Source organism: Geotrypetes seraphini, chromosome 1, assembly GCF_902459505.1.
Source record: "Geotrypetes seraphini chromosome 1, aGeoSer1.1, whole genome shotgun sequence".
Taxonomy (NCBI): domain Eukaryota; kingdom Metazoa; phylum Chordata; class Amphibia; order Gymnophiona; family Dermophiidae; genus Geotrypetes; species Geotrypetes seraphini.
Genome location: NC_047084.1, coordinates 116955551 through 116968710, shown reverse-complemented (window position 1 = coordinate 116968710; position 13160 = coordinate 116955551). Strand labels below are relative to the sequence as shown.

General features: G+C 44.6%; 1 protein-coding gene across 1 annotated transcript in view; it reads right to left on the bottom strand.

Annotated features, from left to right (window-relative positions):
• LOC117366648 (C-type lectin domain family 4 member M-like) overlaps nt 1-13160 on the bottom strand; it is a 46139-nt gene that overhangs the window by 19434 nt on the left and 13545 nt on the right. The window contains exons 3-4 of the mRNA XM_033958279.1: nt 11976-12077; nt 3537-4148 (exon numbers count right to left, since the gene is read on the bottom strand). Of these exons, the coding sequence (XP_033814170.1) occupies nt 3537-4148; nt 11976-12077 (714 nt within the window). The remainder of the gene's footprint in view (nt 1-3536; nt 4149-11975; nt 12078-13160) is intronic.

Sequence of the window (13160 nt, the reverse complement as noted above, 5' to 3'; positions counted from 1 at the left end):
GGGTCAGAGACTTTGAGCTGGAGCTGAAATCACAGTCCAGAGAGTGGAGAGCTCCATCTTCCCCACGACCCAAAAAATTTTGACGAGCTCAATCAAAAGTCAAACAAATGATGATTTTTGCTTATGATCATGAAGGCATCATCATCACAGACAAAGTTCCATGTGGAAGAAGTGTCACAGCAGTGTATTATTGTGATTTTTTGCAAAAAAATGCAGAAAACTCGACCTCAGTTGCTCTTGGCTGGGCCACTCATTCTTCACGACAACGCTCGCCTGCACATAGGGAATGTCATCATTGAAAAACTACGCGAATACGGCTGGGAGGTGTTACCTCATGCTTCCTACAGTCCAAAGTTGAAACAACCTATGGGTGGACATCGTTTTGCATCTCTGGAAGAGCTTTCTTCCGCCATTATCTGAGCCATTCAGCAACTGAACAAAAACAGTGTCTTGGATGGAATAATGAAGCTTCCCGGACGTTGGGAGGGAAGACTATATTGAAGGATTGTAAAGAAATACTTAAAAAAAAAAAATGAATAAACATGTACTGAAAATTAAAAAAGTGTGCATTATTTATGAAATTACCCTCATATGTCATCATCCTATCTTGTTCTTTCAAAATCTCAAAACACATTCAATAAAAGCTAGCATAATGCTATAAACATGCATTCTTCTTCAAAACTAATAAAAAGCTTTAACCAATAAATAAGTCTTCAACTGCTTTTTAAATTACATTTTCTCTCTGCACAATCTGCACAATCTCCTGCACAATTTCCTGCTGGAAAAGGGGATAGAAGGGTATAAATAGAGGATTACTGCACAGGTCCTGGACCTGTTGGGCCGCCGCGTGAGCGGACTTCTGGGCATGTTGGACCTCAGGTCTGACCCAGGAGAGGCATTGCTTATGTTCTTATGTTCTGGCAATACATTCTATAAATGTGGACCTACAACGGAAATCACTGTCATTTGCATTTTTTTTATAAAAAGTCTCACCTAGCGCTTCAATCGATAACCTCATAGTGGATTGTGACCTGAGATTTCTTACTGTTTCAACATCCGTTTTCGGTACAATGGTGTCTCCCCATAAATTGCCAGGTATACAACTGTCAAGATTTCATACTCAATCCTTACGTGAATTGGTATCCTGTGCAGACTTTTCAGTGTTGGTGTCATATGATCGTTCCAAGCTACACCCGTAATCATTTGCGCTGCAGTGTTCTGTACTACCTGTCTTCCTCTTCCAGAAGAGGTCCATCCTTCCCAGAGGGAATCCAGGAGAGAGGAGATTGGAGCATTGCAAGTAGTAGAGTCGCCTTGCTGGACCCATTTGAACCTTGGCTCCCTGATGTAGGAGCAAAGGGGCAGGAAGAGGAAGCAGAGGGATTGCCAGTCTGGTCCTCAGCTGTCCCCTGAGGCACAGTGGGCCATAGAGAGGAGGAAGGAGGGATCATTGAGGAGATTGGATCCTGTCTTCAAAGAAAACAATGTCCTAACAGTGAAAGGGTCGAAGCTGGACGGCGGTGGATCTGGTGAGATGGGATGTGGTACACGAGTAGATAAAATGGGAAGAAAACAGAAATCTCATAAAACAAGCCCAAAATATCAATAAATAGAAAAATAAAAACCCTCTGATAGAGCTGGCAAAGGATGGTGCAATCCTCTCACAAAAGACATGGCTGTGGTTTTCTACCGTTCATGTGCCTGCAATGTATTTGTAGATCGACCTTTCTTCTTTGTGTACCCCTCATGCTTTAATTTGAAAGCGATTATGAAACATATGATAATGAAGAAAGTACCAGTTAGTAAAAGGGTTACGCACTGCGCAGGAGTTGATTTACTATGCCAGAGGCTGCAAGTGCTGGGTGGTGCAAAGAATGTTTATGTGAAGACGTGAGAGATCAAGTTCTGACCTGGATTTCGCTCATTAGCAAGATTATCAAGTTCAGGTTTATTAATTTTAATATACCGACCCTCGACGGACACCTGGCCGGTTTACAATGCCAAAAATAAAAGGTTAAAATTAAATGATTATAAGGGGAGGGGAAGTGTGAACATTAAATAGACAAATTACAAGTATGAACGTGAGCTTGAGGGTAAAAGGGGAAGGAAGAGTTAATAATTACATCAATAAAATAAATTAAAAGGAGAGGAAGTGAGGGGGAGGATTTAACATCAGGAAAGGGGGTCGCTTCGTTATATTAGTAATTAGTATTAATTGTACGTGCTAACAGAGAAATTCCATAACCAGCGCCTAAACTTAGGCATCGGTAGGGACCCTGCCAATGCCTAAGTTAATTGAAAAGCGCCATCATCAAAAACGGCAAAAACCAGCAGCGCCTACCGATGCCTAAATAAAAGGCAGATGGCATCTCAGCTAGGTAGTCGCTTTAGGCCGCAGAATGCCAAAGTAGGCATGGCCAACCCCAGAAGTGGCAGGCTAAAACATTTACCTAGCTGCGATTTATGGCAAGATAGGCGGCTGAAATTTAGGTGCAGAAAACCCTGGCCTATATTTCAGCTGCCTATCTATGCCACCGCAGGATCCTAAAGTCAGGCCGCAGCAGCCATAAGCTGATCGCGGCAGAGGAAGTTATCCCCAATCAGCTGAGCCAGCAATGCTCCCTGAAGTCGTGACTATGGGGAGTCCTGCCAGCATAGCTGATGGGGGGTGGGGGAGGAGAATACCCCTGCCATAATCAGCTGAGCGGCTATAGCAGGGGACCCCCCCAACCATGATAGGCAGGAGGGATGCCCACTCCATCCTGCCGTAACCCCTGAAGTACACACACACCCCAACAGCGATAGGCAGGAGGGACCATAACCTGCTCCAACCCCCACCAAACCCCGTACTCCAACACTCTCAAACCCCCACCAAACCCATGACCCCCCAACCACTGATACTCCCGAACCCCCCCCACTCTGACATCCCACCAAACTCCAAACCCCCCACCGAACCCATGACCTCCCAACCACCGATACTCCCGAACCCCCCACCCCGTACCTTTTGTCATATGGCCGGCCGGAGGGATGCCTATGCCCGCCCGCCGGTAGGCTCGCCTTTTCACAATGGCAGGCCTTCCCCTTCCCAGTTGGCACCTAAGAACTTGCACTTTGTAGGCACCACTCAGCGCAGTTGTCAATCAACCGCTAAGTGCTGTTTATTGAATCCTGCCTAGCAGCGTCAAGGCATGCATAGGTGTTGCTAGTCAATCATGCCTCTTCTCTTTCCCTAACCATTGTTAGGCATTGGAGGCCATCTCAACTTAGTCATCGCCAGGCATCCTAAGAGTTCAGCGTCAAACTCCTAATTGTCAATTTACTTTTTTTTTTTTGGATTGGCTGAAAACTCGCATTATCAATTACCTGCCAATTTTTTTTTTAATGTTACACGTGGATTCCAACGTTAGGCATCACTAGGCATCCTTGAGTAAAGTGCCTAGCCGCGCCTAATGTAGGCATCCCATACAGAATCTGGCCCACAGTGTATATCAGATAAGCATTACATAAATTCGAAAGGCAATAATACTACTACTCACACATATCGAATAAGCATTTCTGCGCATTACTCCACTTTTCCTTCAAGTCGCGCAGGGACGTGTCCATTTGCATACATCTTTGCTGTTCTGTTCTTAAACTCCCTCTGATTCTGCTTAAAGAATTTTCACGCAGATTCAGTTCCTTTTTGGCGCTGCTTAGATGACTTTCAGTTGTTCTCAATCTATTTTTGGTATCAAGCAAAGTATTTTCACTCACTCTCAGCTTCTCCTCAGTTCTAGTTAAAGCACTTTCGGTATTTCGTAGTCTCTCCTGGGTTTCTTGCAAAGTATTTCCCCTTTCACTTAAGGTTTTCATGGTTTCACTCAGGTTCTCCTGTGTCTTTCTTAAGGTTTCCTCCGTTACATGGAACTTTTTTGTGGTTTCTACAAGTTGTTGTTGGATATGGTCCAGGTCTTTGAAGGTGGCTTGAAGATTATTTTTGGTGCGATCCAGCTCCTGCTCAGTTTCCCTCAGTTTCTGCTCAGTGTCACTCAACGTTGCCTCTTTCGTGCTGATTCTCAGAGCCAGGCTGCTGCTCAGATTTTCATGGTCATGGGAGATCTGTTGAATGTACTCCGTGGACTCTTTCAGACTCTGAGAAACCTGAAATACTGCCAGAAGAGAGAGAACGGGTGTTGAGATTCATTCAACGTGGATTCAACAATAAAATTGTTGTACAATGTGAGAAACCACTGATAACGTTCAGAGGAGCCAACTTTGCAGAATGATTGAGGGTACATAGCATCCAAGCTATGCCTATACACCCCTAACCGCCCCCTCCACTCCAAAGCAGAACAAAAACTCAGCATTCCCGCAGGGAGATCCCTCCGAATGAGTACAGCGTACAAAAGATCCTACAGCCATTTCCTACCTCTGCTATGGAACCGACTACCCACACTGATCAGGTCACTAGATTCACTAATGACCTTCCATAGAGCAGTAAAGACCTTCCTCTTCCACCAATCGGGCCATTAAAAACTGCCTCCTCAATATACTTCTCCAGTCTGGTCTCTAGAATAAGCTCTATTATTGTTTACTGTAACCTATTTGTTGTCATGACTAATCTGTTTTCAAAAGATTGTGAATGTCTACTTGTAACCCGTTCTGAGCTTCTGGGAGAAAGGGATAGAAACCGAAATAAATAAATTCAGCCCTCTCTGGACACAGTACGGGGGGAGAGGCACCGAAAAGTTCTCAGCCCAACCAAGAAGACAATGATGTGGAGCCATGGAATTTACAAGTTAGTCCCCTCACCTGCATCACCTCCCTTCGTCTGCTTTCTTCCCAAAGCAGAAACCCTATGCCCCTTCCCCATCAAGGATGGAAATCTCAGCATCCTCACCCTGGCATTTCTCATAGCAACGCCTCCATCATATTTCACACAACCCATTCATTAACACTTTCTAGCCCTAATTACCCCTTCTAATATCCATGCCACATTCCTTCCCTCTCACCCCCTTCTGATTCTTTCGAGCGTTGCTCCACCTTCTCCACACCTCCCAAACTGCCTCCTCCTTCAACTTGTTCATCCCTTCTACTACAATCAGTAGCGTACTAAGGGGGGGCGGGGGGGAGGTCCACCCCGGGTACAAGCCCTGAGGGGGTGCTCCCGGCCTTGGCGTTCAGTCCCCCCACCCCCGAAGGACCACTCTCCCCCCTGGCCTCCCCGCACCACCTATGAAGCAGCCCACAGCGGGATCGCGATGTCAGCGATCCCTGAGCTGCTTCGGTGCTGCTTCCTGCGCCATGGTCCCGCCCCTCCTCTGACGTCAGAGGAGGGGTGGGACCGCGGCGCAGGAAGCAGCTCTAAAGCAGCACAGGGATCGCTGACATCGCGATTTCGCTGTGGGCTGCTTCGTAGGTGGTGCGGGGAGGCCAGGGGGGCGAGCGGTCCTTCAGGTGGGTCGGGGCATCAAATCTTCAGGGTGGGGCGGGCAGCCAGGCAGGCTTTCAAGGGGGAGGGGGGGCGACAGGCAGGCCTTGAAGGGGGAACATGCAGGCAGGCTTTCAAGGGAGGAACAGGCCTTCAAGGGGGGGGACAGGCCTTCGGGGAGTGCAGGCCTTCAAGGGGGGGGACAGGCCTTCAAGGGGGGGATAGGCCTTCAAGGGGATCAGGCAGGCAGGCCTTCAAGGGGGGGACAGGCCTTCGAAGGGGACAGGCCTTCGGGGGGGGGTACTGGCCTTCAGGGGTGGGGACAGGCCTTCAGGGAGGGGGGTCCTGGTGTTGAAATACACGGAGGAAATGGGGGGATCAAAGAGACGCGCATATGCCGGACTTTGGGTGGGAAGAAATAATGGGTCTGAAAATATAGAAGAGGGAGAGAGATGATGGACCATGGCTTTTAGAGAAGGAAGGAACAGAAAGGGAGAGAAGTTGGACACAAGGGATGGTGTGGATAGAGATACTGGATAGGAGGGTAGTTGGGAAAAGAAAGGGAGAGATGGTGGACCCTGGGGTGGTGGGGAAGGAGAGAGAGATGCTGGATGAAAGGGTGGTTAAGAAAAGATGAATCTGAGGAGGGAGATGAAAAAAGGAAAGATGCCAGACCTCCTGGGGAGGAAAGGGAAACGGGGGGGACAGAGATGGCAGATGGATGGTTAGCATGCAGAAAGAAGGAAGAAGGAGACCCTGGCAAGCAAGTTATCAGAAGACATCCAGAGCCTTGAACCAACAAGATTTGAAAAATAACCAGACAACAAAAGGTAGAAAAACTAATTTTATTTTCTGTTTTGTGATTATAATATGTCAGATTTGAAATGTGTATCCTGCCAGAGCTGGTGTTAGACCGCAAACGTGAGCTAGGATTTAACAGAGAGAGGAAAAGTCCTTTTTGTTTCTTTATTTTATTTACACCACAGCGCCAGTGTGGTTAGGAGAAGCCAAAGGGGGGTGAAAAAGCTATAAAATAAACCCACCAGGATGTTTGAAAAAAAAAACAAAAAAAAAAACATCCAATTGGGCAGGAAAGTTGAATCGAAAAAACCAATTCAATAGGCTGAATCGAATCTAAATTTTTTTTTTAATCTGGCAGCACTAGTTTGCGCTACTGTCTTAGTTAGGACCTGGGATTGGGGAGAGATGGCATCCTCAGTACTTTATAATGCAAGTGAAACGAGGATTTGTTCAGACTTTTGAAGGGTCTGCAGAAGAAAAATATTGTATAGGTCGGGGACATGAGACAGCAGGAAACGGGAACTTTTCTTCCTTCTATTTTTGTAAATGGCAAAGCTGAGGATGTCAGAGAGTTCAGTTAAAATATGTGCTTTATAAGAAAATATAATAATGTGTTTTATAAAGTTTATAAGCATTGCTGGCCTACCCGTTGAGGTGTTCCTAATGGTGGTGGTGGTGGTGGTGGCGGCAGCGTGTCAATGTGTTGAGAGGAAGAGGTGGTCTGGGAAATTCTGCTGAGCAAACTCTGGGCCCATTTCCACCCCCTAGTTAGTCCACTCCACTCAACTGGTTCACACACTGAGTGGGTCTTTGGGTGTTGTGCCTGGGTAGTTGTTTTGGGATCTCTTCTAGTGGTTTGTCAGTATCTCCTTGTGGTCCAAGGAAGGAAACTTTGTTAACCTTAGCATTGACCTTCAGAATATGTTTGTAACAGCGCTGTTTGTGTGGCACTAGGCTATGTAGTGATCGAAAGAAAAAAAAACCAGACCTTTGCACATTTTTGCACTATATGGTGGGTGTATGAAGAGATTCACATTTCCTGCACAACTAAGTCCTTGTGAAGTTACATTGTTCTTTCTGTATTTGACATCTAGCAAGGTCTCTGTTTGGAAGGAAAGATCTAAGCTTAAAAATGAAGTGGCCAGAAATTATGGTAAAAGCAGATAGCATTGCTGATTTTAAGAAAGGTTTGGACAAATTCCTGGAGGAAAAGTCCATAGTCTGTTATTAAGACATGGGGAAGTTTCTGCTTGGAATGTTGCTACTCTTTGGGTTTTGACCAGATACTAGTGACCTGGATTGGTTACCATGAGAATGGGCTACTGGGCATGATGGACCATTGGTCTGACCCAGTTAGGCTATTCTTATGTTATGTTCTCATCTGTAGGGGTCTTTGTTTTCACTTCTTATTTTAATGTATTTTTTTTCTGGGAATTTATCAGGGTTTTTTAGAATGGGAACAAAAATGGAAGAGAATTAATGTGTGTGGAATGGGGGGGGGGGGATAGGGTTACTATTTTCTTCAGCTAAATAATTAAATCCACTTCAACCAGACATAGGAGAACTCACGCACCATTCACACACCCTCCAACCAAAATCGTCAAAAGAAATAAAACTGTTCGACAACCTCCTAACACTCGACCCCCAACTCTACAACCTATTGACCTCGACCACAAACTACAAAACCTTAAAAAAAGAAATAAAAACCCTTCTATTCAAAAAAACACATAAAACCGAACTAACACAATCAGAACTGTCCCAAGCATCACCTGCAACTACTCCATATGTACTTCTGATGTCATGACAATTCAGACATAATTTATGTTATGTTTGTAATAATTATTACATATATGAGGTTCAATAAAAGAAAATTTTCGCTGCCTGTTTCTATTCTGACCATTTATTCCGTTTCATGGTCATTACAAAAAATATTTTTTTACATTGGGGGGGTGTCAACAAATGATGGGCCCCGGGTGCCACATACCCTAGGTACGCCACTGACTACAATCCAAATATTTGGAACTCGCACCCTGCATTCATACAACTCATAACTCTACAACTTAAATAAATAAAACACTTACAATATAAACTTTGGCAGAAATTTGGCCGCAGCTTTATTAATTAGCATACTCCAGTAACAATGCAACTGAAATTCATATCTCTCATCCCAGGTGGCCTTCCTGTTTCCCATCCCAACAGCTAGTCGGTCCCGACCTAGCTGCTTATCCCAACATCCCAATACATTATATTCATTCCAAATATCACATTTGCAAGACCTGCGGTGTCGCCCGGCCTCACCTCAGTCTGTGGCGGTGCCGCACACAGCATTCAACATTATATTTCATAGGTATTTTCCCATAATCCCTGGCCACCTGTAGGAATCCCTTCTCATTTACCGCCCAAGCTGCAACCGCCAACCCTCCGTTGTACCCCATGCCCACCCACCCAAGCACACATCTCAGAACACAACAAACAAACACCCCACCAACTAGAAACAAACCCAAACAAAACTGGCCCCCCCCTCTAAAAACCACACTCACCCACCAAAACAGAGACAGTGACAACAGAACATAAGGGAGGGAAAGGGCGGGAATTAAAACCTCAAACTACCCTCACAAATCCCCAATTTTCTATCTCCTCTTTACCGCCTACCCCCCTCAGACCCCAACCTCCCACAAAACAAACTTCTCACAATTCTCCCGCCCAAATAAACCAATCACCTCTTTCCCTTTCTCACCAATCATTATCTTTCACTCCTTGTTTCCACTCACCAATAATTCTTCCTCTTCCAATTACTTCCACTCCTTATAACAGTCCCATTCAATCCCTTAATTATTCAAACTTCCTAACCTCCCCCCACCCCCCGAACTTCCCCTTTTCTCTTGCAGGGCTCGGCCCATATTAAGAGCCCTTTGATTATTTTCAAAGGGCTTACCTTATCCTTCATTACAGTTCTGAGCACACACCCCCCTCCCAGCTTCCTATCGCCATTTCGGTCTTCTAATCATTTCATGGCATCTCCCAATCCTGTTCCTTCCTCCTCTTCATGATACAGTGGTGCCTCACACAACGAACTTAATTGGTTCCAGGAGCAAGTTTGTTATGCGAAAAGTTCGTTATGTGAAACGCGTTTTCCCATAACAATACATGTTAAAAAAAATAATTCGTTCTGCAGCATAAAATATGCTAAGATGACATAAAAAAAGATAAATTTTTTGTTATTATGTTTATTTAGATACATCTAAAAACATAATTGTTTTTTAAAACAACACACATTTTTTAAATTTAAAGACAGACTAAGTAGAGTCTAATTTTACAGTGAGAGAGGGCAGAGTCTCAGCGGCAAAAACTGGGACTTAACTGTTTATTTTTTAAATGCCTGCATGGTTGAAAATGTTGTCCATTTCCTTGGGCAGATCATTCTGTCTATAATACTAGTTTATACTTACAGTATTACAAAATGGTCTAAATGGATAAGCTTTTGTTTTCCTGTTTCTTTCAATATGTAAACAGATTGCCAATGGTGAGAGAGAACAAAGCTGTTATTTTTCTAGCATCGGGGAAGCGGCGAGAGTAGCTCCGCCCCCCCCCCAACGCATCAGCAGTAGGCGCCGGGCCCCTGCGAGCCGACGGTCCGCCACTGCACAGGGAGCCAGGCGGAGAGAGGGCAGTTAAGCGCAGTGCCTGCGCGGAAGGATGCAGCTCGGGCGACTTCGTTGTGTGAAACGAAGTTCGTTGTAGGAAGCAAGACCTGAAGTTCGTTGTGCGCAGCGTTCGCTGTGCGAGGCGTTCGTTATGCGAGGCACCACTGTATATCCATCTCCAAGTCTCATTACACCCTGTGTCATCATCTCCTAAAACCTTTCCTCAAATGGGCCTTCAACTCCATATCCTTCTTTTCTTTCTTCAGTGACACTTCAACTCACTCAATCATTTCTAAGGGATAATGTTCTATGGACAGAGGAGTAAAAAAAGGAACTCTTTGGATAACATACAACGTTCCACAGTAAGAACATCCTACTGACAGCCAAATAGTTTGGTGGTAGTGTGAAGAAAACATACATTAATGAAGTAGCCATGAATTCTGCATTGTACTAGCAAATTCATATAGGGCCGGATTCTGTAAATGGCACCGTTAACTGCCGCTGATTGCGTGTCAATCATGACTTTAACTCAAATGTATGCCAGGGTTTTAAAGTCCTACATTTACGGCACCTATCTTTGATGAGAATTGCATTTACAGAGGCAACTTAGAAGACCTAAGGTTGTTTCTAGCATTAACCATGCCTACTTTGACCTTAGGCATTATAAGGTGCCTCCGTAGATGTGATCAAGGCGCTGTTTTTCTAGGCGCCGGTAGACACCTCCATTTTTTTTTTGTAAAAGATTTTAAAACCTTTTTAAATGGCTTTTACCGATTACATTAGGAGCTGGTAGGGTGATGTTTATAGACCATAATGTCCATGAGCTTAAGCTGAAGCATAATTGAGATATGCATCAAGACAATGAATGATCCAAAGCAGAATAACACGTCTACATCTGAATGCATTAACCTAGTCAAAGTCCTTGGTTGAACCCAATAGAGATGCTATGGTAGGACCTAAAACAAGCAGTTCATGTACAGAACCCAACAAATAAGTTGAATTAAAGAAGATCAGGCTAAGATTCTTCAAAGCACTGTGAAAGACCGATATCAAATTACAGGATGCGTGTACTTGTAATTATTGCTGCTAAGAGTGGTACAACCATAGGTTTAGGAAGTTTTTCACATGGTTGATATGGGTGTTAGATTACTTTGTTCTTTAAATAAATGAAGTAATGAGCTTCGCAGAGTAGTGGAGTGACGTGGTCATATTTCTTTGCCTTATGTATGAGTTTGATGGCTCAGGTTGAACGATAGTTGGTGCTTTCCACATCTGTCATTAGAACTTTTCAGAAATCCCTCCCTACGGATCACCAAGTTTCTTCAGCGCACACTGAGGAAACCATTGTCTTTTCCTTATAAATTCTTTTCATGCCACCCGTTTGCATGATGATACGGTTGTCTTTGGACTGAAAAAATCCAACCACATCACCCCATACTTCAAAAAAATTAATTGGCTCACGATCGAGGCCAGGATTATCTTCAAATTCGGCTGCCTATGTTACAAGACACTATTCGGCACCTCACCCACCTACCCCCTGAGACACTTCATCCTACAGGACAAGCCCTGCTTATCTCGCAGACCATTACTCTTTCCGTTCCCGAATCCCAAAGGATGCCAACACAAAAGATACCTTGATAGGACACTATCCTTCCAGGCTGGAATCTGGAACAACACCCTCAGTGATCTCCTCCTGAACTCTCCGACATACCATTCTTTCAGAAAATCACTGAAACCCCACTTATTCGACAAATGTGTCTGAACTTCCTGACTAATGCCACCCCTACACGCTCCCTCTTTAAACCAATGTTACCATCTCTCTATGCTTCTGTATTCACTATCTACCTGTATTTGAATCTGTACCTTCATCCTGTAATCACACTATTATTCTACATCGTCTTGAACTGAAAAGGTAAGATGGGATATAAATAAAGCTGTTATTATTATTATCTCTGTCTCTGAGTGAGCTAATAGTCCTGTAACAAGAGGCCCGAGGGTAAGGACTAAAGTGAATCTTTTCACAGTGATGAACTGGGGTATTGCGTCATTAAGCTGCTGAGAACCTTTGGCTCATCTGGAGTTTGTATTATCACAGGACAAAAATGTGGGTTTCTACTTACATTTCCCCACCAGTCCCATGGTCGTGGCCAGCAGAAAGAGACAGGACAGCGCCAGAATTAGTCTGGTATTCTGGGTCCAGCAAGTCTGGCAAACAGCACACACTAGAAATAAGAAATTATATAGTAATATTAGTCATTGTCCCAGCACCACCTTCCAGAATATTCTGTTTGATAACATCCATGAATCATCAAGATATTTCTCTTGTTTACTCAAGACGTTACAAAACTACCTTCATCCCTTAATTCAGTCAGCCAGTCTGTCCTTGTCAGCCTCCTTCTGATTCACACAAATCTCAAGTACATCCTGTCTACAAAGGCTTTTCCTAGTACAATTTTCACAATTGTCTTGTCAATAACCCTGTACCTGAAAGGCTGAGAAAGGATCGGTTTGTAAAATGGAATTTCCATCTCATGGTCAAACAAATAAAAGGCAAGGGAGGTGTTTTTTCAACCAAAGATCAATCTTTAGTACAAACAATGGTCCCGATAAGGATCCCCAGTTTCGGGATATAGATGACGCCTTCTTCAGAGGACACTTTGCTGAGACGGCGCTGTGATTAATGACCGTAAGCCTGAAGTCATTATACCATTGTATAGATCCATGGTGAGGCCCCACCTGGAATACTGTGTGCAATTCTGGAGGCCGCATTACCGCAAGGATGTGCTGAGACTGGAGTCGGTCCAGAGAATGGCCACCCGGATGGTCTCGGGACTCAAGGATCTCCCGTACGAGGAACGGCTGGATAAATTAAAGATATACTCACTCGAGGAACGCAGAGAGAGGGGTGACATGATCGAGACGTTCAAGTATCTCACGGGCCGCATCAAGGTGGAAGAAGATATCTTCTTTTTCAAGGGTCCCGCGGCAACAAGGGGGCATCCGTGGAAAATTAGGGGCGGAAAACTGCACGGGGACACCAGGAAATTCTTTTTCACTGAAAGGGTGGTTGATCGCTGGAACAGTCTTCCACTTCAGGTTATTGAGGGCAGCAGCGTGCCTGATTTTAAGGCCAAATGGGAGAGACACGTGGGATCTATTCACAGAGAAAGATAGGGTAGGGTCATTGGGGTGGGCAGACTGGATGGGCCGTGGCCCTTATCTGCTGTCTATTTCTATGTTTCTAATGCAGACAAAACCATGCCACTGTTGGTTTTGCAATTTTAGAATTTCAGTTATAATGTGCC